This window comes from Vitis riparia, chromosome 8, assembly GCF_004353265.1.
Source record: "Vitis riparia cultivar Riparia Gloire de Montpellier isolate 1030 chromosome 8, EGFV_Vit.rip_1.0, whole genome shotgun sequence".
Classification (NCBI taxonomy): Eukaryota; Viridiplantae; Streptophyta; class Magnoliopsida; order Vitales; family Vitaceae; genus Vitis; species Vitis riparia.
The window spans coordinates 22,110,176-22,135,421 of NC_048438.1; the positions used below are offsets into that span (position 1 = coordinate 22,110,176).

A 25,246-nucleotide genomic window follows, 5' to 3' on the forward strand; every position below is an offset into this window, starting at 1 on the left:
TAAAGGAGCGGTCCATCTGGATCATGGCTTCTAAGAGTTTGTTAGAACAATTTATCATCACTAATAAAAACAACTGTATATTAATGTGTCAATGTCATAATAATCGTCATACTAGAAAGTCATAAAAGCAAGAACTATAGATATAGAAAACAACGTCTAAGCCCTCCCCCGTTTCATTGTCGGTGAGGCCAACCTTACATTATTATAATTAGGTCAGATAAAACAAATGATAGACTTTGTGCCACTGGCCTTCATGCAATTTATCTGTGGAACATATGGCAGTATAAAAATGGGATGTAAAGCGCAATAAGTTAGCAGTACCTTGAAAGCAATTGGGAGGCTCTGGCGGTTGCTTCACCTTCTCCATTGATTTTTATTTTTTTATTATTTTGTATAAATTTTTGTGGTCACGTTCAGTGCAGCAAAAGATCATATCAAGAGACAAGAGACAGATTGTTTAGCTGGCCATTGATGGCGACAAACGGCCAGCCAAGTTGATTTTAATGATCCAGACAATAAGACTTGCTTGCCTAAAAGTGTTCGTGGGAAGCATGAAAGCAAGATAACAACAATCCAAGACACAAGGAAGAAAAATGATTTGAAGTTTTTAGTAAAAATAAAAAGGGGCAAAATTAGAACGAAAGGGATTGGGTGGGTTGCTGTGATATGAAGCAAAAAAGGCGTGAGATATTTGAAAGGACAGGTGTACCAATATAGATATGTATAAAAATTGACTTGGTTCAACTAACCTAAATTATTATATGATTAGGTCGAATTGAATAGAAAAATTGATTTTCTTAGATCCTATACCGCTAAAAGGAAAAAAAAAAAACCAAAATTCAAAAGGTTTTTATCCTTTTCCTACAATTTTTTTAATCCAAGAGGATATGCAGTTTGAACAGTGAGTAGCAACTAAAAGTTCTGTGTGGAGACAATGAACACAAAATAATATTGGATCTAAACTCACAGCCACTGCTTCTAACCATATGAGAGAAGAGAGGAGAACCGCGAAGTTCTTACCCAGGGGAGGTCCAAAATCTCCAACATCGATTGCTTCTGCTGTATGCAGCAGCAAAAAGCGAGATAATTTAGAGCAATCCATATTTTATCCTATTATATACGATGAAAGGAGAGGGAATGGAACTTCAAATTGAGTACGAGGAGAACTTGAAATCTAGCCCCAAGTACTAGAATTTCAAAGAGACATAGAAGAGATTCATAGACATTCAGAGTCCAATGGGCATTATTCTTATTAAGATATTTTTCATTTGTAGCACTTTTTTTTTTTTTTAGTAATCCTTTCATTAGAGATTCTTTTTGAAGAAGAATCATTCAATATTTGTGTATAAAAACAATACAAAAAAAAAACCTTTTGATAATATGGTATTTAATGATTCTTAAAAGAGTCATCTAACAAATAATTGTCCATAAATTATTTATAGTGATTCCCCAAATTTTTAAAAATGATTTTTAAAACTTTGTTGGACACCTAATTTATAGGAAAATAACGTTTCTAAATATTAGAAAGGTTTATAACCTTCTCAATGTCACTCCAAAATAACTCTATTTTTAAAGGATTCTGCTAAGAGGTTGTGCTTACTAGAAGAAATCTAAGCTATTCTAACGCATTAGGACTTATTGAACAGGTATATCACTGTGATTAATCATGTTAGAAAGGGTACCCTCAACCCTGATGTGCTTGGTTTAGTTGCACACATTCAATTAAGCATTCCAACAGCTTAAATATTTGCAGCAGGCTCCTTAGTTTTCCTCTTTCTCTTCCAACCATGCATACAGCCATTAACTCTATATTCTTCAACTAGAAATCTAATGTGAATGCATGACCAAAAGACTTCTAACTTCAATGGCCATTGACATGGATTTTCTGTTTTTCCTTTTTCATTCTGATTATCAATACTTCAATATGATGATAGAAAAGAAATTCTCACTGTAGAATTCTGAGAAAAATAGCTACCAGTAAAATGCTGTGTGACAGAAGTAAACTTCTATTAAACTTTGACATGAACTGTGTCAATGTATAAGAATTGTACATGTCCGAGTAAAATGTTGCTATAGAAAACCTCCCTATATATCAGGAAATTAATTCTGGGAAACATGCAGAACAAAATGGTGGTAAACTACGAAGGTATATGCTCAGTTACAGTATTGTGTCAATTCTGTGTTACCTTTCCGTCAAAATAAAATGGTTACAGTATTGTGTCCCTAGCATAGCGACCATCCAAACTCTATATATGACCCGGTCCAGCCGGGTCTAGCTCCTTAAATCTATTAGGCTATCTGCAGAAAATACCGCACGGTTAGGATCATATACAAATAAAGATTCCAAATTATATGACCATTTCAATGTTTTATATCACTGCATGTCCATTTCATTTATATTACGCTATTAGGCACAAAATTTCAGTGCGTGCCTAAGTATAGCAGTCTCCCATTGGTTTTTACCTTTAATTTTTGTTGTCATCCCCAGACCCACTATTTTTAAACCTGCTATACTTCTAAATCAGGTCTGTAGTCTATACGACCCTCACTGTGGTTGGGTCATGCCACTTCCACATTACTATACTGTCTTGGAATGATCACCATGTCATGCCTCCTCGGTTAGTTTTGCAGTTCATAATTAAACATGAACTGAATAAGCATGGTGGAGAATTCATGAGGAAGCATAACATAATGAGAGATGTGGAGTACAGAACTAGGTCCAATGTTATTTGACCCAAGTTTTCGGTGCATAGTGCAAGGGTTTGATGGTATGTTCAATTCAACCTGTAAAGCCCATTACCCTGTAAATATAGGGGTCCTGCCTGCCTCCTTCCCCAGTTCTTTTGACTTCTTCCAGCTTTAACAACCTGCACAAAGACAACGTCATTGTCATTTTGTCACATAATGATAATCAGCATAGGGAATTAACGAAATTCACCACTTAATTAATTTGATCAAGGTCATTTTGGTAGTAATTTGGCCCAACTTGGTATGTCCAGTTCATTCTGATTGACCACGTTAAAAGTGATGTGAAACCTCCATTTCATGAGACATATAGAGCCAGCATGTCAAATAATTTGGACCGTCAGATCTGCACTGGGGTTTCCACTATCGCAAGATTTGGTACAGTCAATCGTCCAAATCATCCAACCGTGCTGATCTCTTGTGCTCTCAAAATCCAATTCTAAAATGAGAACTGGTGAGATGTCCCTGTCAGATGTTGATGTGTCATGATGTTATTGGCTTAGAGAGGGAAAATACATTCTGAGAGCTTTGCTGGTGTCAGGACTGTCACCGAGCACTCGACGGATCCTGACTTCAGTAGAACACCCTCCAGATAACAACCTCAAAATCGCCTCGCCTCGGCGCCGCATGTGAACCGAGCCCAGCTGCTTCCCCCTCACATCTCCACTGCTCAGCCCAGCCTTTCCAATTCCAACTCCACCGCTGGGGTATCGGCTTCGAGCGCTAGAACCACTTGACAAGCACGAAACCTCTGTGTTCTCCGACACAGATCCAGAAGCCATCTTGGCGGGATTTCCAGACGTGATTTTCCGGTGATGGCAGCTTCGGTAGTTTTTGGAGCGACTCTTTCGCACAACCTGAGAAAATTCATATATTCCAAAAAGTATCAATAAAATTATGTGAACGATTCCACATCATGACAATATTATATTGCTGTGTAAGAGTTAAAATCAATGCATTTTTTGCTTGCCAAAGGAAGAAAAATACTCGGAACATGCCAACAAAGCAAAAGCTTAGTTCAAATGCTCGAGTATGCTATCAGATCTATTGCTAAGAATCATAAATATATAGCCATATAGGAGATTAGGCTATAGAAAATCAATTGAGGGACAGAGTGATTCAATCGCCTTGAACTTTATCTAATTTTAAAAAAAATTACCACACAACGAACTCAGATTTAGAATTATTAAATTTAGGTAAGAAGAAAATGAATCAATACGCCAATTGACGTGAGATTGAGCAGAAAGCAAGTACAAATAAACCAAATTGGATAGAAATCAGAGCGCGTTGAGCTTCATTCATCCAATTCAAAATACAAAAGTTCCAAATGGACCAAGTGAGGTGCAAACCATTCAAAAATTCAATCAAACGAAAACCAAGCATACTCGATCAAGAATTGAAGAACGAATCAAAACTCATGAAAATGACTTCAGGAGAAGAGAAATCACTATGCAAATTTAAGGAAAATCGATCAAAAAAGGAAGCCAAATTCAAAAACGTCAGAGCTTAAGATCAGAAAGCAAATTCGACTGAGTGAAAATAAAATGTAGGTAAAAAAATGCACAAAGGCTCAATCACTTTGAGCTTCAATTTTCATGGAAACATACTCAAAACTCAGTAGACACGGAGAAACAGAGAAAACAGATCACCTTAAGCTTCATCTCATTGCACCAAGCCACAACCGCAACGATTCTGAGCCGCCGAGCATGGATCTCTTCAGACGAACCATCGCTACTCAGGGGCGAAGAACAAGCCTTCGAATCACTCAACACCACGCTCTCCATCCGCTTCCCACTATCATCACTGTTGCTGTTGCTTCCTCCATCTTTGTTCGGTTCGTCCTCAAAATCAAGCCTGCAAAGCAATTACAAAAAACACAAATCATCAGAGAATAATAACCAGAATCGAAATATGAATTTAAATCCAAAACTCGCTTAAAATCAAAATCACTTTGGGGAGAGAGAGGGCGATGTGGTGGTGGTGGATGAAGAGAGCAGGAGAAGAGCTGAAGCAGCAGTGCGTTCTAGTGGACATGGAAACTCTTCCATTGATTTTGTTATCAAAAAGGCGGGTTGATTCAAAACATTTGAAAATTTTTCCTTCTTCTTTTTTTGTTTGTTTTCTCTCTCTATAACGGTTTTATTGTTTCCTGAAACGAGACACCGCTCTCCCCTACATGCACAAGCTGCTGCTTCACTGTGGCGGGGCTCACATAATAATCAGATATTTTAATTGTCTCAAAAAAATAGTTAGCTTTTAAAATATTTTTGTAACGACATTCTATATGTATCCATCACTGCATTATAAAAAGGCTAAAGTAGTAATTTCTATATAAAATATAATATTTTTATATATAAGTAGTAATTTTTCTGTTTTTTTTTATATAAAAATAATAGTACTTTTGAAATTTTTATATAAGTTAAATATATACTCTTCTATCTTTATATTGATATTTTTAAAAATGCTTTAGTTGAAATTTATTAAATATTAAATTTGATGGAAGGGGCTTGTTAAGGTGTCAAATCGGAACGTGCCACGTATTCATTTTAGATTTCATTACTTGATACCCAAATTTGTCTTATATCCTAATTTAATCTTAATTTTAGATTTCATTTCTTGATAGGTATCAATTTAGTACAATATAATAATTATTATTATATTCTTTGATTTTCTACTATACTTTCTTTTCTAGTTTTATTTCTACCTATTCAAACTCAAATAGGATAAACCTCGAATATAAATTATAATTTAAGTGTTGGTTTGCAAAATATTTTTTAAAGTAATTTTTTATTAAAGACTTAAAAAACAGTTTTTAACTTAGAAATTTTTTTAGACAAACTTTAAATATATTTTTAAATAATTTATTTTAAAATAAGTTTTTTGTGTTTTGAATAATAATTAAATAAATAAATAATATTTTGATAATTCTATAATATCTTAAGAGAATAAGTTAATAAAATTATTATTTTTCATTTAAATTCCACTGGAGAACTATTTCCCAAAAATGGTTGTCGAACAAATCAATCTATTATCATGTACCAAATTGTATGAAGTAGACTAATCATGTACCAATCAATCTATAATCATTTGATTAAAACATTATAATTGAATGAATTACAATTATAATCTAAATCAATGAGTGAAATTGACTATCAAGTTGTGAGGGTGTGCCCAAAGGAGAACCGCGTCACTGGGAGTCTGGGCCTGGGATCCAAGCAGCAGGCTCCATTACGTTTCATATTTCGGAGCGTCTTTTTAAGGTTGTGGGTCCCACTGCCACGTAAGAAGAGCAGCTTTCAGCCAGAAGTTCATTGAAAGAGAAGCTTGACCTGCCATTGTCAATACTGGTAGTGAATAAATCCCAAGAAATGTATATAATAAAGGAAAAATGCAGATCGGAAAAAGGAGAAATCATAGAGAAGAATATAGGTATATCTGTATATGAAGATGCCCCACCACACCACACTACCACCAAACTCAGCTGGTTGTTGCTGTTAAATTCAAGCTTAAGGCACCCCCACCACCTGTCGGCAGCTACTCTTTTTAGGGAGAGTGTGTGTGGGTCTTCTATTTGGAGGCTGAGAAAACGAGGGAGATTGAAAGGAAAGGATTGAAGTAAAGCTAAGAGTAAGACAGAGGGAAGAGAAGTGTGAGGCTGGTTTTGAGTTCGTGGGATTCAATGTTGGTCCAAGATCGTTCAACTCCGAAATCACCAAAAGCCCATATCAGAGCGCTTCATTCTCTACACCCAGATCGCTTCACTGAGCCCAAAAACCTCGATTTCTCTACATGGTTCTCCGAAAACCTCTACAAGATCGTCACCATTTCGCTCCTAATCGCCACAGTCGCAGCTCTCTTCTTCCTCCGCAACGTCGCCGACACCGCTGCTCTCGTTTCCTACGAAACCCAAGCGAAGAGCCTTGAGAAGATCGAATTCCCTCAAATTAATTGGAATTCAGTCGCGCTCGTTTCAGATAAGTCCCCTTACGCGAATTTTCGATCCGAGAGATGGATTCTTGTTTCGGTGTCGAATTATCCGACCGATTCGCTTCGGAAACTCGTGAAGATTAAGGGCTGGCAGGTCCTCGCAATTGGCAATTCGAAGACGCCTTCAGATTGGAGCCTCAAAGGTGCGATCTTTTTGTCTTTAGAACAGCAGGCGAATTTAGGGTTTCGGGTAGTGGATCACCTCCCTTATGATTCCTTTGTTAGGAAAAATGTTGGGTATCTTTTCGCGATCCAACATGGCGCAAAGAAGATCTTTGATGCTGATGATCGTGGGGACGTGATTGATAACGATCTCGGAAAGCATTTCGATGTAGAATTGATTGGTGAGGGTGCTAGGCAAGATATTATACTGCAATATAGTCACGAAAACCCTAATCGGACCATTGTGAATCCCTATATTCATTTCGGTCAGCGGTCGGTTTGGCCGAGGGGATTGCCATTGGAAAATGTAGGCGAGATTGGGCATGAAGAATTTTACACTGAGGTGTTTGGTGGCAAGCAATTTATACAGCAGGGAATTTCAAATGGCCTCCCTGATGTTGATTCAGTGTTCTATTTCACCCGAAAACCAGGTTTGGAGGCCTTTGATATTAGGTTTGATGAGCACGCTCCCAAAGTGGCCTTACCTCAAGGTACAATGGTGCCCGTTAATTCTTTCAATACGCTTTATCATTCTTCAGCATTTTGGGCTTTGATGCTTCCTGTTTCTGTTAGTACAATGGCTTCTGATGTGTTAAGGGGTTACTGGGGACAGAGGCTTTTGTGGGAAATTGGTGGGTATGTTGTGGTTTATCCCCCTACAGTTCATCGATATGATAGAATTGAATCATACCCATTTTCGGAAGAGAAAGATCTTCATGTGAATGTAGGTCGTTTACTCAAGTTCTTGGTTTCATGGAGGTCAAGTAAACATAGATTGTTCGAGAAGATATTGGAGTTAAGTTATGTTATGGCTGAGGAGGGATTTTGGACTGAGAAGGATGTGAAGTTTACGGCTGCTTGGCTTCAGGACTTGCTTGCCGTTGGGTACCAGCAACCAAGGCTAATGTCACTAGAATTGGATCGACCAAGGGCAAGCATTGGTCATGGGGACCGGAAGGAGTTTATTCCTCAAAAACTACCATCAGTCCATCTCGGAGTTGAGGAAACAGGGGTGGTGAATAACGAGATTGGGAGTTTGATTCGGTGGAGGAAGAATTTTGGTAATGTAGTGCTTATCATGTTCTGCAGTGGGCCTGTGGAACGTACTGCACTGGAGTGGCGATTGCTTTATGGCAGGATATTCAGAACTGTAGTTATTTTGTCAGAGCAGAAGAATGCAGATCTTGCTGTTGAAGAAGGGCGCTTGGACTTTGTATACAAGTAAGTTGTTACTATCACATATCTTTACCTTCCAACTAAATTTTCACTGTCAGTGACACGGCATCTAGTTTAGATTCTGAATTTGTTTTACTTTATTCTTTTAGATAATTTATTTTTTTTAATCAGAAACAAGAAATGTGTATATTTGTTTCATTCTTTTAGATAATTGAGGAGAAGGGATTAGAAGTTGGAGGATAGTCTGGCATTATATTCTGTATGGATTGTTACATTTCAAGATATAGGTATACTTTAATCTCAGATAATCTGTCAATCACAATATTAGGAAAAAATATTGTTGGGCATGGCTAAACCATGCACATAGCAAAAGTCATGGGAAAATTTGGACATTGGCTGCCAAAATGATTTTTGACGAGTAAATATAAATATGACAATGGTCTAGTCTGGGTTTTGCACTAATAGTCCTTTTGTCACTTTATAATTGCTTGAGCCTACTTTATTAATTTATCTATATTGAAGATTTTTTGACTTTTGGTTTAACTTCTTTCATTCCAGAAGTGATATAAATTATAATTTACAGAAGCAAAAAAGAAGAATGAAGACATGCCTATGTTATGTGATACTATAATTCTATGACATTAATATATAAAAAAATTATAGCTGCAAAAGTTGAGATGTTTGAACACACTGCCATGGAGTAAACTTGAGAGCTTACTAGTTCAAGCATATTTTCTTCAATCAAGCACATTCGTTGTCTAAAGAATTAAATTTAACCTTTATGAATATGACAACTCTAGATGGTACATGCCTATGAACCCCCCAAAAAAAATACTCTTTCGATGTTACATATCAGTTATGAAATTATGAATTTGAGTAGATATTGTGATTGTTGCTGGGTTGCAGGGGGGCAGGAAAGTACATGCTAGATTATAAGCAGTAGTTGTCATCATTACTTGGTAATGGCTATAAGTGATAAGTTCAAAATTCCTCTTTAAATGTTCTCAAAGTTGAAGGTGGGATGGGTTACCACAGTTTATTCTCTTGGAGGTAGTTTTTCCAAACTGGTGTTATGTTAGGTGACAGAATATGGCTAGGTTTGTCCTTATTAGCCATTACACAGGAGTTGAAATATGGCTTTTATATAGTCATACAATAGTTCAGCATAATGCCCACTATTACTACCAATACCCTAGCTGAGTTGTCTACTTGTCTTGATAGCCATATACTGCACCATCTGAGGTTGGTTTAGGGATCTCATCCAGGCAAAAGAGGCGGCTTTCATCAAGTAAGAGGAGACCCCTTTGTTCCAAATCACTGCTTCCATGGACTTGGGCTGTAAGAACTGAACTGTATTGACTTGGTTATGGTTCACATACTCAATAGAAGTAGGCAAAAGTTCAAAATTAAGTGGTTGGACAACGTCACGGCTTTATATATTATTGAGGTTGTGCTGATGCTCATTTGCAGTGCTATTAAACTACTTTTGTAAAATTAGAAGGATGAGAAGTGGATTTCCCTGGGAAGCTTCCCTCTAAAACTAGAAAAAGTGAGCACTTTCTGCTTTTGCTGTAGAGAAGGTAGTGTAGGTTTTCTAGAAAAAAAATTTGGATCTAGTTTTTCCTAGTAATAAATAGTCCTTAGGTGTTGCTTTCTTATATTTTTCCACTTTAAATTTCTTCCATCTAAATTCTGGTTAGGGATAATGTCAATTTTAAGTTGTTGCTTGCTTTTAAATTTAAGTTTCTCACAAGCTTTGGTTGTTATGTTGTCAATTTCTTGTGGCTTTAGGCATGAGGTTGTTGTTGATAGTGATGGAAAACCAATCGGTTGATGTGGCATTGGAAAAGTTCTTTCTGTATTGTTGTAGCTACCCCATACCATTCATCTGAAATTTTGCTAAGCCTTTTCACACTTTCCCTTTTCTTCTTTCTGATAATATTGTCTAATTTTGCTTTTCAGGCAACTGCTCAATATATTTTCTCGCTTTACAAGCGCAGAAGGTTTTTTATTCCTTCAGGACAATACCATTCTTAATTACTGGAATTTGCTGCAAGCAGACAAGAGCAATCTGTGGATTACAGACAAGGTAATATGAGTTTCAAATACTCTCTCCACATACTGGGTATTTTTCAAAGGTTTATAGAGTATGTATGTTGGCCATGCATGGGAACTTGTGCTATTTTATTGCCATTTGCCAATAACCAACATAATCACTTAACTCTTTTAACTCTCAAATTCAATGGCGTTCAGGTATCCAAGTCTTGGTCAACTGTTTCGACCAGTGGCAACTCAGATTGGTTTTCAAAGCAAGCTGATATGGTAAAGAAAGTAGTCAGCATGATGCCAGTTCACTTCCAAGTCAATTACAAGGAAACTATAAACAGTGACCAGCTCCTCACAGTATGCAGCTCTGATGTATTTTACATTCCTCGGCGCTTCATTGCTGACTTTACCGAGCTTGTTAATCTAGTGGACAATCTGGAAATCCATCACAAGGTTGCAATACCCATGTTCTTTCTATCAATGGATTCACCTCAGAATTTTGACCCAGTTCTTAGTAGGATGATTTATGAAGAAAACCCATCTTCTACCAATTCCTCAACATTTTATTCTGACAAAGTACCAGCTGTTCACCCCTGGAATGTGTCAAGTGAGCAAGAGTTCATAAAGCTGATTAGAATCATGGCAGCAGGTGACCTTCTTCTGCTGGAGTTAGTTTGAAGGCAAAGAGAGGTTTTTGATTCAGGGGCAAACCCAAGAGAAAGGAAGAAAGAACATGTACCACCTTGTTAGTTGTTACACCAAGTTCTGTAATTTTTTTCTTTTTTCCTGGGGTGGGGGAGGTTTCCTATTTTCTTTTCCCTTTTGTAGATTACCTTGTATGATTCATTTACTGGTTGGGGATCTCCTCCAAAAAGAATTGTTACCTTTTCCACTAGTTTGTGGGTATATGAAAAAAAATGTTTTGTTGGCAGTCCAATTTATTCCTCAAATGACTGGGATTCATACTGAGCAAGAAATTGGAAGCTGGCTTTGACTCGGATATGTGTTTGTTCTCAAGAAGCATGGGAATATAAGGGGAGAAAAAAAAGTATGGAATGTAAGGATGTGTTTGAAACTGTTTTTAACAGGAAAGGGAACATGTTTAATAAGCGTTTAACATAAAAGAGAATTTGTTCTAAAAATAAATTTAGAATAAATTTAAGATGTTGTCTGTGGTAAGAATTTTTATGTTGTATGTAAATGTATTATCCCTTCATGGAAAAAAGCCAAAAACGAAAAAACTATTTTTATATTTAAGTTCCCAAAATGAATTTTATTCTTAAAAATAATTGAGAATTGTTTTCTAAAATATTTTTATTATGTTTTAACAATGTTTTAAAAATACTGTTTGGAACAAAATGTTCTTTGGACATTCAAATATGAAACTTATTCTCATGGAAGTATTGTATATACACTTATGTGCAATGCAAGAACATAAATTCTTGAAGCACATCAAGGATCAATTGTTGCTCAGCACAATCTGAACAAACTTCAAATCTCAACCTAGAAAATCTTAGATAACTCATGAAAAAGTGGTAAAAGAAATAATTTTTTTTATATTTGATTTTATTATAGAAAATAAAAAAAAAATCAAATATAATTAAAATTAATTAAAAATTTGTGAATTTTTAAATTATTTAATGTTTATATGAAGTAGTTAAAATAAGTTAAATGAATTTGAAGTAATATATAAATATATTTTTATATATATATATTTTTCCTTTTAATTTTTCTTACCGTGGAATTTTCTAACTTGCTTGCATCAACAAGAAGCCATGGATCAAGCCTCCTCAGACCTAACTTGCAAGCATAAAAAAGAATTAAAAAGAGATTCAAAGTACATTGATGATTATTTCTCTATTGGTGTTGGGTTTCTAGTTGCTACCAGTTTCAGCTTCAGAATTGTTCCAGCTTTTCATGGTAATTAAAACATACAACTAAAATAATGCTAATCATCGTGATGACAATGAGGCTTTGGGACCGAATCTGGCAAGTAAACTTCACACAGAAGAGAGACAGGGCCCTGAAAACGAATTAAATCAAAGAGGTAAACTGGAAAACAAATTCATATTCCAAATATTTGTGGAAGTTACATCTATCCATCCTACAAAGCAACAAGAAAGACAGCTCAAGTAAATTGATGTTGTTATTTGCACTCGATTTTCTCTATAACAGTTGGTTCATAATTTACCGATCAATTCCTTCAATCTTGTCCTCCACTTCTGAGTACAACTGCCTCAACTTTTCAATATTATCTTCTGATGTTTCCCAGTACCCCCTTCCATTGGCCTCCAAGAAGGTCTGCACCAACTTCCTGAAAGAATTTGGATTGGTGTTCATGAGTCTCTTTAGCATCTCCTCGTCTTGAATGAAAGTCGAGTTGGCTTCTTCATAGACCCAATTGTCAACTTGGCCTGAGGTTGCACTCCACCCAACTGTATTTGTCAGCCTCTTTTCGATTTCCCGGACGCCCTCATACCCACTTGACATCATTCCTTCATACCATTTGGGGTTCAACAGCTTGGTCCGAGCATCAAGCCGGACAGTCTCAGAAAGTGTCCTCACCTGCAGCGTAACAAATTTGAGCTTACCCAGCTGAAGAGAAGGAATGATCAGCATAAGAGAATTATACGATAATGCTGATAATTCTCACCTGGGCATTAGCTGTGGTTGTGTCAGCAATGTATGCATTAGGCTTCTTGCCGTCCTTCCTTAGGCCCTGCACTAGATTAGTGGGATCTGAGTCGAAGTAGTGACTCACATCAGTGAGTGAGATTTCTGATGAGTCAAGGTTTTGGAATGTGGCATCAGCTGTGCTTAGAGCCATCTCAAAGACCTTCCTCTTCTCAGTCATGCCTGCACCAGGGGCATCACAGTCAAATGCGAAGGACTTCCGGCTCAAGTACATGTCTTGCAGCTGCTTCTCATCATTCCATGAGGAATTCTCAACAGCAAGATTTATATTGGATGAGTATGAGCCTGATGCATTGGAGAAGACGCGGGTTGCAGCGTCTCGAACCTCAATGCCAAGGGCTTGAGCTTGCTCTAGTGCATGCTTCCTGACATAGTTCTGGTCTGCTGGCTCGTCTAGCTCAGCAACCATCTTCACTGCCCGGTCAAGGAGGTTCATCTGAACAAAGAGAAAATGTTGAGGCACAAATGATCACCAAAGAGAATTTAACATAGCTGATCAAAGGTAACAGAGAGTATGGAAAGGGTTTATACCTGGTTGATGAAGAGGTCTCTGAAGACTCCTGAGCAGTTAACAACAACATCGATTCTAGGCCTTCCAAGCTCTTCGAGACTAACCGGCTCCACCCGGTTGACACGGCCAAAGGTATCAGCAACTGGCCTCACACCGATCATCCACAGGACCTGAGCCAGTGACTCCCCATAAGTCTTAATGTTATCCGTTCCCCACAACACAAGGGCAACTGTCTCAGGGTACTTTCCACCATTGTCAGCCTTCTGCCTCTCAAGCAACCTATCCACCACAACCATTGCGCTCTGCAATGCTGCTGCAGTGGGTATAGATTGTGGATCCAGGGCATGAATATTCTTTCCTGTTGGCAACACTTTCGGGTTTCTAATTGGATCACCACCAGGACCAGGCTCCACATATTTTCCCTCCAAAGCTTGTTTTAAACTTCTCAGCTCATTATCTGCCACGACCAGCTTCAAACACTCTCCCAGGAATGCAAACAATGTTCTAAGCTTCTCCCTGTCCGCCTGGTAAAATTTTGTGCTTGACAAGTATTGAACCCAAGGCTCATTCAAGCCAAACCCGAAGACTGAGGTCAGCTTATCAGCTACATCAACAACTTGACCTTTCTTATTAGTTGTTCGCTCCACAAAGGCAGAGACAGCTCCACGTGATGTGTCGGTGATTTGGCGAAGAAGCTCAACATCCTTCAGTATTCCCTTGTCACTTCCTCTATAGACATCCTCAATATTTCTTCCAACAGTCTCAGCTAATATAGCTGGGAGTGATGAAATCCCCTCTTCAGGACGGTTCAATGCAGCAATGTTAACCAGTGTTGCAACAGCTTCCATTGCAGATGGAGGCTCGCCAATGACATGTAGCCCACAAGGCAAAAGTCGGGACTCAATTTCCATAATTTTAGAATACACCTTTCCAACCACAAGGTCTCGTTCTTTTGCAGAGATTTCTTCCCCTTCATCAGGAAGGCTCACATCCTTGTCAAGATTGCATTGTTTAGCTGTGCTAATAATGGAGCTCACAATCTGCGGGCCACGACCCGTGTCTTTGAGAGATTGATACGAGGAGATAAGCTCACTAAGTTGCTTGAGTCCCTTGTAAAGTCCAGCATTTTCTGCGGGAGGAGTCAAATAGCTAATGGTATTTGCATAGCTCCGGCGCTTGGCGATGGTGGCTTCAGATGGATTATTAGCTGCATAGTAATAAACATTGGGAATATTCCCGATAAGACTATCAGGGTAGCAAACATCACTCATTCCAACCTGTTTTCCAGGCATGAATTCAAGTGACCCGTGAGTGCCAAAGTGAAGAACAGCATCGGCCTTGAAAATTTTCTCAACAAAAGAATAGTAAGCTGCAAACCCATGATGTGGGCTAGCAGATTTGGAGAAAAGGAGCCGCATAGGATCACCCTCGTAGCCAAACGTAGGCTGAACCCCAATGAAGACATTTCCATACTGTTTTCCATAGACCAAGAGATTCTCCCCATCAGAATTTAGATTGCCTGGAGGCTTTCCCCAGCTCTCTTCCAATGCTGTAGCATAGGGAGTAAGGGTTTGATACTCCCGGACACCCATTTTGTAAGCAATATTGAGATTTGGGCTGCTGAATTTAGCTTCTTTGTCATGAAGCACATCTTCAATCAGGGATTCAGAGGTCTCCGGCAGGCCCTCAACATTGTAACCATCCCTTTTGAGTTCTTTTAAGACAGAGAAAATGGAGTCGAATACATTAAGGTATGCAGCTGTTCCAACATTTCCTTTGTCTGGAGGGAAACTGAAGACAGTGATTGCAAGCTTCTTCTCTGCCTGCACATATTTATGATCACAGGCTCAGAAAAACATACTCAAAATTTGTTTAAGTCAGTTCTTCACAAGGAACCAAACAGGAGAAATGGAAACCAACTAAATTATAATTCAACAGCGTACCGACACCTTCTTGGTGCTCATGATTGTTCTATAGAGTCCCTCTTTTATGGGCTAATGTTATAGAGTCTTATCTCATTTTCATAATTCCACATCAAGCAAATTAAAAAAGAATCAAGATAGAAAACCATATCAATACTCATAAGTTCCATAAAGGTATGGTAAATCAATTGAAACAAAATACTAGTTGAACCATTTAGATAAGTCCAATCTTTCATTCTGTCAAACTGTGAAATATTAACATTGATGATATAATTCATCATCAAACATAATTCATAAGTTTAAACAGAGTTTAGTTCTTTTTTTGGAGGAGAGGGGCGGCATTCAAGTTAATTTAATTTTGAGAAAATTTACAATACCCAGGAAATATAACATGTAATTTGCCAAGTCTGTAGTAGAAAGGCAAATACCTTTGATTTCCTTTTAAGTTCAGCCCATCTGATCGCTCTGGTGCAGAGTTGCTCAACCCTCTTGTGTAGAGCATGCGATTTCCCTGCATTCACATTGCATTTAACCCTTCCATAGATCAGCTTCCAAACACATTGTCATAAAACCAATTGCAAACAAAAATTCAATTTTATTAGCCAAACAAATCACAAGCACGGACAACAATAGTCTCGTGCATCTTAGCAATTTGAGTGTGCATGATGTGTGTCTGTGGAGACAGAGACAATAGTGGGACAGAAAACAGAGCATCAAATAGAGGGAAGAGCCACTGAACCACCGTACTAGCAAATGATAATAATAGGCAAAGAGACCAAACAGACAGCTATAAACCATCCCACTAAAAGCTCTAAACAACTGAAAATGGAACAAACATTAAAGCAGAAATACTAAGGTAAAAGTTTCACTTGCCTGTTCTAGGATCCCGGCCAGCAAAAACAATGGGCTCCATGCCTCCATCCAGCTCTGGAAGAGCAACCTGCAGGGCAACCTGAATTGGGTGAAGCCCCAGAGTACTATTCAGCCACTCCTCAGTTGTTTGAAACACCAAAGGCAATGCAACAATGTAAGGAACATCAAGTTTCATCAATGCCTCAACAGCCCTTGGATGGTCCTGCCTCGCTGGCCCCCCAACAAGAGCAAAACCAGTCAGGGAGACCACTGAATTCACGAATGGCCTCTTAGTAACCGGATCGATCAAAAATCTCTCAACTGGGCCTGAAAAATCCAGCCCTCCCGCGAATATCGGTATCACTTTAGCTCCTCTTGCCTCCAGCTCCATAATCACAGCCACATAGTGACTCTCATCCCCAGTAACAATATGACTTCTCTGCAGAACTAGCCCAATTACAGGCGCATTTGGGCCTTTAAGCTTCTCATTAGCATCCCTCCTAGTTCCATACCAATTCAAATACTCCTTCACGTCATCATACATACAAGGAGCCAAAGGATGCCAAATACCGCTATCCAAGAACAGAACCGGATCTGAATACTCGATTTTAGTCCTCTTCAGGGCTGGAACATAAGACCCAGAAATCATTTTCAAGAAATTCATCAAATTATCAGGGGACCCACCAAGCCAAAACTGCAAACTCAGTATATAAAGCCTAGCATCTTGAGCCTTATCACTAGGCAAGTACTTCAAAACCTTCGGCAATGTCCTCACGAGCTTCAACATACTGTCTGCAAACCCAGCGGAGGACTTCTTCTTCTTGAAGAGCTGAAAAAAGGGACTCTTCGATTGCCCAAGCTGAGACATACTAAAAGAACCCAACTTGTTTAGTCTCATTACTTCAGGCATTGAAGGGAACACCAAGACTGCATCCAACCTGTCCCTCTCCTTCTCTACTGCAGCCTTAACCTTCAAGGCCAACTCTTCCACAAAAATCAAAGACCCAATAAATATATTTGCGTCCTCAAGATCTTTACAGAAAGTCTTGTAAGTAGCTTCATCCCGAAGCTCCTCAACCAAGTAACCCACAACTTGAAATGAAGCATACCTGGCTTTGCTATTGAGAGTCTGGACAGCGGCCGTAAGGGCTGACTGGTATTGAGCTTCCAACACAACATACACAACTTTGACTGTGGGGAGGCCATGATCGTTGTCGGGAACAATTCTACGGACTTCGGGGGTGGTTTGGGTGAAAAGGCCATTGCCAATTGCGGCACATTTCACTCTCAGGCAGGACTTGGAGTTGGCTTGGTTGGTTTTCTTGGGAAGAAAAGAATGAAGAAAGTAATGCTTTTGGGAGAATGAAGAGAGTTGGTCCACTTTGGAGGTGGGTAAAGTGAATGGGGAAGACACCAAAGAAGCCATTGATGACCAACCCCTGAACTCTCAACAACACTCCTCTGTTTCTTCAATGGAGAGAACGAAGAGAAAGAAAGGGAGATGGTTTTGGAAGATTAATTCAATTGGAATGAATCTGCCTCCGTTGCAGTGTTGTTTCTTCTTCTCCTTCCTTCTTCTTCTCTTTTGGAGGGGAAGGTTGTGGGTTTATATTTGTGGAGAGGAGAGCAACAGTCTGTTTTTTCAGTTAGTGGTGGAACAAGGAACACGTGGCAACAAGGGTTTGAGGTTGAGTTTTGGCTTGCGGGGAAGAGAGAGTGAGAGAGAGACAAGGAGGAGAAACGAAGGAGGAGTGTGCTTAGTCTATCTATTGAGGACATTCTGATGAAGTTTCTTGACTCCCCATTGGCTGATGGGATTCCCCAAAAAGTGGCATCGTGAGTGAAGATATAAGAGAATATTTTTTAAATTTTTTTTTCAACTAATATTTGAGTTTGTGTCTGAGAGTGAAAAGGGTCTGATATTTTGTGTGTCCCCAATGGGACCAGGTATCTTAGTTTTCGGCCAAGTAACTTCCCCACCGACGTCCCACATAAAATCCCAATTTCCTCACTCATTTGAGCCTTTGTAACAATTTTTTTTTTTTTTTTAAATTTTAAAATGTTATATATATATATATAATTTTGCTGATTATGTTAGGAATGGTAAATAGGAGACTTAAATGTCTATCATGAATGTCATCAATTGGTTAGATTCATGGAAGAAAAAGGTTTAGTTCCCATACCCTTTTTTCCTTTTAGCGAAAAGCATAATCCGTGAACATTTCAGTGAAAATAATAGTTCAACAAGTGGTCTATTTCAGTGAAAACGACATCACTGTGAGGGGGTCGAATGCAATTCAATGTCTGTGAGAAGTCCCTAAGTAATGTGCTGCATTTTCAATTTGCAAGCGAGGAATTGGTTTTAAAAATGAATGGTATTTAAAACCCAAATTAAGCTCAATCCAATCAATTGTTTGAACCGAATCAAATCTTAATTTTCCCATCACTAAAAATGATCGATTCGGCTTAGATTACGAAGAGCCTTTTGAAAACCATTCATGAAAATAGTTTGGAAAATAAATTTGAAGTGTTTTCGTTTATCTTTTGCAGAATTATTTAAGCAATAATTAAAAATGTATGAAATATTATGAAACCTTTTGCATTATACATAAAGGTACAATATTTAAGTTCTCAAACAAAATTTTGCTTCAAAAACAATTATAAAAAATGTATTCAAAATTTGTTTTTTGAAAATTCTTCTCTAAAACTTCACCAAACAAGCTCAACTACTTTTATTTTTAATAAGGAGAACTAAGTTGCCGGATAACTGGAAGCCCAAAACAGATGAGTTGAATCACAAAGCTCCTGAACAAAACCCAATATCAGTCATCAAAGACCAGAGCTTAGCCCCGTAGCTTCCCCACCCTCAAAAGAGTAATTGTTATAGCAGCTCAAAACTTACAGCAAGCAGCTTACCAGCTTATGTAGAAATCATCTAACTCACTGAGGTTTAAAAGAGATTTATAGTTCAAATAAAGGCAATGGTCTAATATTGGATTAAAAACATAGAAACACGTATTTTATCCCATCTCTTATCATCATGTTCTGACCCGCCTTAAATATGCCGAGAACCAAGTCGCCCACATACACAACCAAAATTGACCACATTGGCAACACCTACCATGGATCTTTCTCCACGTATCACCACTGAAGGAAGACGAAAAGAACAAACATGACTTAACAACAGAACAGCTACTTACTAAATGTGCCGATTAATGGGAAAGCTTCCTCTTTAAGATAGACAGAGAACCTAATCAACCTCCATATCAGAAATGGCTTCATTCAGAATACTCTTAAGCTCCTTCACTCTTTGCCTTGTTAGTGCGATGCAGTCCTGCAGTCATAGCATCCTTTTACCCGTTAGCACTTAGCAAATGAATTCAGTTGATTTTTTTTTTTTTTTTTTATCTGGAGCTGTTCTATTGTCTTAAGAAAAACATAATTACAACTACCAGAATCAAATAAAATTAAAATTTATTTGTAAAAAATGTGTTCTGCAAACTTCAGTAAGATGGTATGATACCCTGTACTCCATTCAAACAATAATCATACATGCAGCTATCTGATCTTTGGAAACAATCATGTGTCCTATAAACCAAGACAACGAAGTTGGTACCTAACAGCTGAACCAAATCGAACATCAAGTTTTTTTTACTAATTTTGAAATACCAGCCAACTTTAACCCTCATATATAGAATTAGCCCCACTCCAATAACTTCAAATTTTTGTTATAGGAATTCCATTATTCCTGCAAAGACTGGAATAGACGACATAGAGATAGATTTTATGACCTTGGGCACAAGGCTTCTACGACCATGATGACCATATTCATACATACCTCTATGTGTCAATCATCAGGGTTTAAGCATAGAAGATTGTGGAATCGGCATCTTGGATCATTGTATAGCATTTAGTACATTGGTATATTTGAGCCACCCCCTTAACTACACAGTTGTTCTAGTGGTTTAGATGCAATCAAAAGATCAAATATTCACTGACCTGCACAGCTGATGCATAGGCAAGAACTGGTCCGCCTGGCTTGTAAAGTGATACAAGCTGACCAGATGAATCCAAAATCACAGTTACAAGAGTTTCCATGATAGACTCTTCCTCTGCGGTGGGGTCTGCCAGGATGTAATTCTTGTGAAGTATGCAAGTCAATGAGAATGGCAAGCTACTCAGCATGAGCTTCCTCTTCCCTTTATTGACTGGCTCCTTCTCTGACTTCCCTTCCTCATTTTCCTCAGAAACAACTACTACTCTTCCCTCCTCATTCAGAGAAACTACTGGGATCCGCACTGTAAGACATGGAACTTAATGATCATCAAGGCAGTTGCAAGAAAAAGGTACAAGTTAACAGTCTAGGTTTTTTTTTTTTTTTTAATAGGTAAATTTTTGTTCCCATTGGGACTTGAACCTGGAACAAACCCTCCTCATCCCTTTGCCAATTGAGCGAGGCCTCAAAGGCAGATTAACAGTCTCAGTTATATATCATCTGAGTGTGAGCTAACACAGAATTTCAGAAAGTTTATAACCACAAGGTCTACTTTCAGTGGAGAACAAATAGAATCCTGGAATAGCAGACCTCTAGAAGCACTCTGTATTTAGCTTATGCAGCCGACAAATTTCCAGACCCAACCATAGTCAAGTCCTACATGAGATTGTTACAGGATAAAACATTAAAATAACCAGGTGATCTTGGAACATCCAATTCTACCACAAATTTTAGACAGTGGAAAATTTGTTGAGAACAATGCCAGGAGAAGTTCCCAAGTTTCTTGACTGGTAATGAGGCAGAAAAATCCCAATAACCAAGATGGCTTGCTATTTACTCATACAAAATCTGTGGATCAGGTTTCCAGTAAGTAGGCCTAGTATTTAATGCCTGGCCCTAGAAGGGAAAACCCATGAAAAAGAGCAATGAAAATCTAAATAGCGCGAATCTTACAGTGAGAGAAGGCAGCCACTGCTGCAAGTAAAGCAGCATCAAACAGAGAACCATCTGCATCCAAACAGTATATGTCCTGCCAGATACCAAATGTATTTCTTTGTCATTCAATACAGAAACAAAAAAATGCACAATGTTCACACTTGGCTAAAGTCACTCACTGAGAGCACCAACTAGTCACTAATTTTACATGTTGGAAGCCAACCACTACTGCCAAAAACTACTCAAGAGAGCAGGCTAGTCTGAAATGCTAATTATGCTGACAGCATGCTTCCAAAATTTATAAGAATAAAAGGACCCAGAAGTGAAAAAACATTACCAGGTAGGCCATCCAAGCAGCTTTTCCACTGACCAAGGATAATTCTTTCAAATTAATCATGCCAGAACTGCAACATCCAATTATTCATTCAAAACATAGCAACAATTACATTGGAAAATGGTAATCGTTATATGAGAATCCTGATTATCACATGAAACCAGCATCAAGTCTACACACAATTTTTAAAAAGGGAATAAAGAAAAAAAAGAGGAAAAAAAGTAATAGGCTTCAAAATTGAAGGAACATGTGACATTTTGAAGTAGTGAAAAACAACCTGACAGCTGTGATTCGATACTAAAAGAAATATTGCTCCAGAAAGAGCTAAATAGATAAATTGCACCCATTTACCTGATCATCCTGACCTTAAACAATTGGGATAAGACCTAATTGAATTGAATTAATGTCCAACCTAAAATTAACTAAAAATAAGTTACATTTTCAAATCATAAAAAGTGAAATCAAAACTAAAATCCTATTAACTGAATAAGTGAAGTATTAAAATATACAACTCTACATACCTGTTTAGATGTCTAGGAATTTGTATAAAAAGAACTTATCTTAAAATTGATCAGAAGACTAAATAGAGAGAAAAATCCAAAACAAAGAAACAGAATCCCACATGTGAACAATGAGATCTTTACAATAGCCGTAAGCTAATGATTGGACAGCAGAACCCAGAATCATTAGGCACCATGAGATCATCCCAAATTGCTAAACCACTTGTCATATGCTAATATGTCTTCTAAAACAACCAAATATTCATCTTTATGAATTTTGGTGTCACTATGGCACTATGCTGTCAAGAAAGAAGCATGATGTAATACTTGCAACTGAAATGAATAACATATTTCAGTTTTTTATTCTGTTTACATTTTTTTTTAAAACGTACGGTTGGCTATATCTCTTAGCAAACGATGACTGATTATATTCCATATTTTCCAAATCTAACCAACACAATTCCCATCAATACGAAGCCCCACTAACATATTCACTACCATAATCTAATAAGTGGACCTGACAAACAAGCTACAGCAGGCACATATACAGATTACACAAGTCAATTACATAAATTGGCAGCTCTATACCCTTGAGAACACTTGCCCAGTATGGTACCACTGCCTTGGTGAAATCAGCGTTTGTTATGGTCCCATGTGGACCTGGACCCCAAAAATGCCCAAATATACCAACACAGAGGTAGTATTGTAATTCCCCACCCCCAAACCACCCCCCCCCCCCCCCCCCCCCCCCAGTATTGACACTCATTTTGCTGTATATACTAAAAGGCTCTCACATATAATTTGGTTGGATGCATAATTAATAAGTCGAAGACTTGGAATAGCCATTCCTTGTAATTTCCCCCCCCCCTGTATTGACACTCATTTTGTTGTATATACTAGAAGGCTCTCACATATAATTTGGTTGGATGCATAATTAATAAGTCGAAGACTTAGAAATTAGAATAGCCATTCCCTAACAAAATATGCATAAGATATGAAGATAGATATTCTTAAATGCATAAGGCAAAAAATAAAAAATAAAAGATAAAAATACAAATAAAAGCTATCGAAACCTCTCACAAAACAAATAGAACTCAGAATACTGAAAAATCACAATTCTCAGTTAGTACACATTGGAGAGAGAAATTAAGAGATAACAAGGAAGTGACAACATTGACATGCCTTAAAATAGTGTCAGATAATTGCTTTGAAACAACTGGAGCTTCCTCAGCTGGCCTGCCAGGCCTGACAAGTGGAGAACAAATTGGAGGCATGTAGAATTCTATAGCTGAGAACAAACGAAATCTGTTGATACCATATAAAAGTAATGTGAACAGGGAACCAAAAAGAAAAGAAAATAAGCAGTTGATGATAATTAACCGATCAAGCCTTCATCAGGTGACTCCTTGGGTGGTGTCATGACCTCCATCTTAACAGCAGCCAACATGGTCTGTACAAGGCTTAAACATAAAAGTCTTTGAATCATTTATCCACCAAACACAAAACTCTATAGTGCAATGCATGTGGATGTAAGAGAGATTGTGTTGAGCATGCATGCATGCCTTGTGTGTGTGTGTGAAAGAGAGAGAGAGAGAGAGAGAGAGAGCTAAAAGGCACTTACAGTGCAACCAATCTTTGCTAGTGCTGATCCATCAGCAGAAGCAACAGCCCCTATATGACAAGGATTATGAAAAGCATTCAGTTTAAGCAAAAAATGAGAAGTGGAGAAATGCATATTTTCCTTAGCTAAAGCAAGCTTCAACTAACCAAGGGCAAGGCTTGTATCTCTAGCTCTTCCAAGTGGCCTGGCATCAGGGCGTATGGAATCAAGGAGAAAGCGTTCATGATAGCGAAGAGGGAAGAGGCGTCTGAAAGCATCCACCTCCATCTCTGATGACAGGTCCCCAGAGACATTTGCAGACACCATTTTTTTCAATGTCTTGTTCCCCAAGACTACCTTGAGGCTTGAAAATAACAGCAGTTTAAGAAATCTAAACAAATGCATTACTTTCATTGATAAAAAACAGTTGTCAAATTGAAATTACATCTACAAACACCACCCCCTCCCCCAAAAAACAACAACTACTACTCATTCAAAAATTAAAATTATAAGATACAAGAAAATATCAACTTAGAACAACCTACCAGCTACTGTATCCTACTAAGCACTAAAAGCAAGGAAAGTAAAAGGCAAAAAATTCATGATTCAACGTTTAACAAACTAAAGATCAGACGACATGGATACAGTTCAATAACATAACATGATACTGCAAGACTGACTATGTGGCTGGCATTTTAGTGAATGAAATCATATTAGGTGCAGCAAACACTGTAGCCATTTCCAGAGTAAATCTGATAGGTTTGTCATTGAGGCCACTCGGAAGTTAAATTAATCAAATTCTCTTGTTTTTTTTTTCTTTTCATGGTGACCCTTTCCTGTCAATCCAAACATGGGACCAATTCCAATACCATATCAACATCCCACTAGGTGCATGATACTCGTCCCCAATTGAATAAACCCTGATAGCCAATTTCCAAATCCCCAAACAATACTCGAAAGTGATTCATGACAACAGCACAACTATGAATTTAGCATTCCATATCTAGCTACAAAATGTCATCGAACTCATTTCCATTCATCTCCTGAGCAAGAAAGTCACACAACCATTCATCGTGTCTAAACCCCCATCACCAAAATATTGATCGTTTTCTTTTGATTTTTATCCAATATTGCCAAACCCACGCTTTGATTCTCCCAATGATTCTTTTCAACAAACACAGGCTTGTCTTACCGTGTACCCACAAAACCATTCATCGACCGCACAAGAACCCGGAAAAAGAAAATCAAGATTTTGCAAAAAAAAAAAAAAAAATGTCTTCAGGGAAAATCTGCACATTGAAACAAACACCAATGGCTCTTCGAACCACCCAAACGGAGAATTAAAAGAAGGCAAACAGAAGATGGAAGAATCAATACCTGTAGAAGAGAGAAAGTCCTACGAACAACCCTAAATGATAATCGGAGAAGAAACCAAGAAACGGGTTATAGCGTCTGGTGCTCCGCCGCTGCCACAACACTGAAGCTGGAGTGACACTTGTTGAATGAGAGAGGGTCCACGACTGGTCCTCCAATGCCTTGTGTTTGCCCCCGATATGCTATAACGAAATTATATTCCCATACTCACCAAATTTGAATCGAGGCTCCGTCTTAATCCCCCAATTTCTTCTTAAATTGAGATGAATGAATTTGCTTTGCAGGGTTTTTCATTTGAAGGAAGAAAATATTTGATTTTCTCTAAATCGTTGTAAAATTACAATTCCTCCTGAAACATTTTCTCCAAATTATTTTTTTTTTTTATGTGCTATTTGATTAAAATGAATGAAATG

At 38.0% G+C, this 25,246-nt stretch overlaps 4 protein-coding genes across 6 annotated transcripts; 1 reads left to right on the plus strand and 3 right to left on the minus strand.

Moving 5' to 3' along the window:
• Window positions 1-1,990: 1,990 nt before the first annotated feature.
• On the minus strand, window positions 1,991-4,793 carry LOC117921310. Its single transcript, XM_034839170.1, has 5 exons — window positions 4,696-4,793; window positions 4,395-4,599; window positions 3,262-3,602; window positions 2,801-2,867; window positions 1,991-2,298 (listed from the first exon to the last, which is right to left on the minus strand). Exons 1-5 carry the CDS (start codon window positions 4,791-4,793, stop codon window positions 2,290-2,292), a joined length of 720 nt encoding a protein of 239 aa, XP_034695061.1. The 3' UTR covers window positions 1,991-2,289.
• A 1,354-nt stretch (window positions 4,794-6,147) lies between these two features.
• Window positions 6,148-11,053, plus strand: LOC117920541 (probable glycosyltransferase STELLO2). The gene is made up of 3 exons (XM_034838141.1): window positions 6,148-8,115; window positions 10,033-10,159; window positions 10,324-11,053. The coding sequence occupies exons 1-3, from the start codon at window positions 6,425-6,427 to the stop codon at window positions 10,792-10,794; spliced, it is 2,289 nt and encodes a 762-aa protein (XP_034694032.1). The 5' UTR covers window positions 6,148-6,424; the 3' UTR covers window positions 10,795-11,053.
• A 1,097-nt stretch (window positions 11,054-12,150) lies between these two features.
• On the minus strand, window positions 12,151-17,761 carry LOC117921196 (magnesium-chelatase subunit ChlH, chloroplastic). The gene is made up of 5 exons (XM_034839015.1): window positions 16,117-17,761; window positions 15,672-15,754; window positions 13,342-15,144; window positions 12,770-13,246; window positions 12,151-12,681 (listed from the first exon to the last, which is right to left on the minus strand). Exons 1-5 carry the CDS (start codon window positions 17,519-17,521, stop codon window positions 12,304-12,306), a joined length of 4,146 nt encoding a protein of 1,381 aa, XP_034694906.1. The 5' UTR covers window positions 17,522-17,761; the 3' UTR covers window positions 12,151-12,303.
• Window positions 17,762-19,039: 1,278 nt separating this feature from the next.
• LOC117921197 (exosome complex component RRP43) lies at window positions 19,040-25,187 on the minus strand. 3 transcript variants are annotated; one of them, XM_034839018.1, is made up of 9 exons: window positions 24,837-25,187; window positions 23,627-23,816; window positions 23,481-23,530; window positions 23,240-23,309; window positions 23,042-23,147; window positions 21,363-21,429; window positions 21,044-21,119; window positions 20,095-20,393; window positions 19,040-19,429 (listed from the first exon to the last, which is right to left on the minus strand). In XM_034839018.1, exons 2-9 carry the CDS (start codon window positions 23,784-23,786, stop codon window positions 19,346-19,348), a joined length of 912 nt encoding a protein of 303 aa, XP_034694909.1. In that variant the 5' UTR covers window positions 23,787-23,816; window positions 24,837-25,187; the 3' UTR covers window positions 19,040-19,345. The 3 variants fall into 3 exon arrangements, with proteins under 3 accessions (XP_034694909.1, XP_034694908.1, XP_034694907.1); XM_034839017.1 differs by having other exon boundaries at window positions 23,627-23,850; XM_034839016.1 differs by having other exon boundaries at window positions 23,627-23,823; window positions 24,837-25,186.
• Window positions 25,188-25,246: the final 59 nt, after the last annotated feature.

Excerpts from the sequence above, each read along its gene's own strand:
- LOC117921196 (XM_034839015.1), bottom strand. The coding sequence starts at position 17,521 with ATGGCTTCTTTGGTGTCTTCCCCATTCACTTTACCCACCTCCAAAGTG. Across the intron at positions 15,755-16,116 it reads TGGCCGGGATCCTAGAACAG|GGAAATCGCATGCTCTACAC; the intron begins GCAAGTGAAACT and ends ATGTGAATGCAG. Across the intron at positions 13,247-13,341 it reads GAGACCTCTTCATCAACCAG|ATGAACCTCCTTGACCGGGC; the intron begins GTATAAACCCTT and ends CTCTTTGTTCAG.
- LOC117921197 (XM_034839018.1), bottom strand. The coding sequence starts at position 23,786 with ATGGTGTCTGCAAATGTCTCTGGGGACCTGTCATCAGAGATGGAGGTG. Across the intron at positions 23,148-23,239 it reads ACCTGATGAAGGCTTGATCG|CTATAGAATTCTACATGCCT; the intron begins GTTAATTATCAT and ends GTTTGTTCTCAG. Across the intron at positions 19,430-20,094 it reads CCTATGCATCAGCTGTGCAG|GACTGCATCGCACTAACAAG; the intron begins GTCAGTGAATAT and ends CTATGACTGCAG.
- LOC117921310 (XM_034839170.1), bottom strand. The coding sequence starts at position 4,793 with ATGGAAGAGTTTCCATGTCCACTAGAACGCACTGCTGCTTCAGCTCTT. Across the intron at positions 4,600-4,695 it reads TCGCCCTCTCTCTCCCCAAA|GCTTGATTTTGAGGACGAAC; the intron begins GTGATTTTGATT and ends ATTGCTTTGCAG. Across the intron at positions 2,868-3,261 it reads ACCAGCAAAGCTCTCAGAAT|GTTGTTAAAGCTGGAAGAAG; the intron begins GTATTTTCCCTC and ends GTCTTTGTGCAG.
- LOC117920541 (XM_034838141.1), top strand. The coding sequence starts at position 6,425 with ATGTTGGTCCAAGATCGTTCAACTCCGAAATCACCAAAAGCCCATATC. Across the intron at positions 8,116-10,032 it reads CGCTTGGACTTTGTATACAA|GCAACTGCTCAATATATTTT; the intron begins GTAAGTTGTTAC and ends TTTGCTTTTCAG. Across the intron at positions 10,160-10,323 it reads ATCTGTGGATTACAGACAAG|GTATCCAAGTCTTGGTCAAC; the intron begins GTAATATGAGTT and ends AATGGCGTTCAG.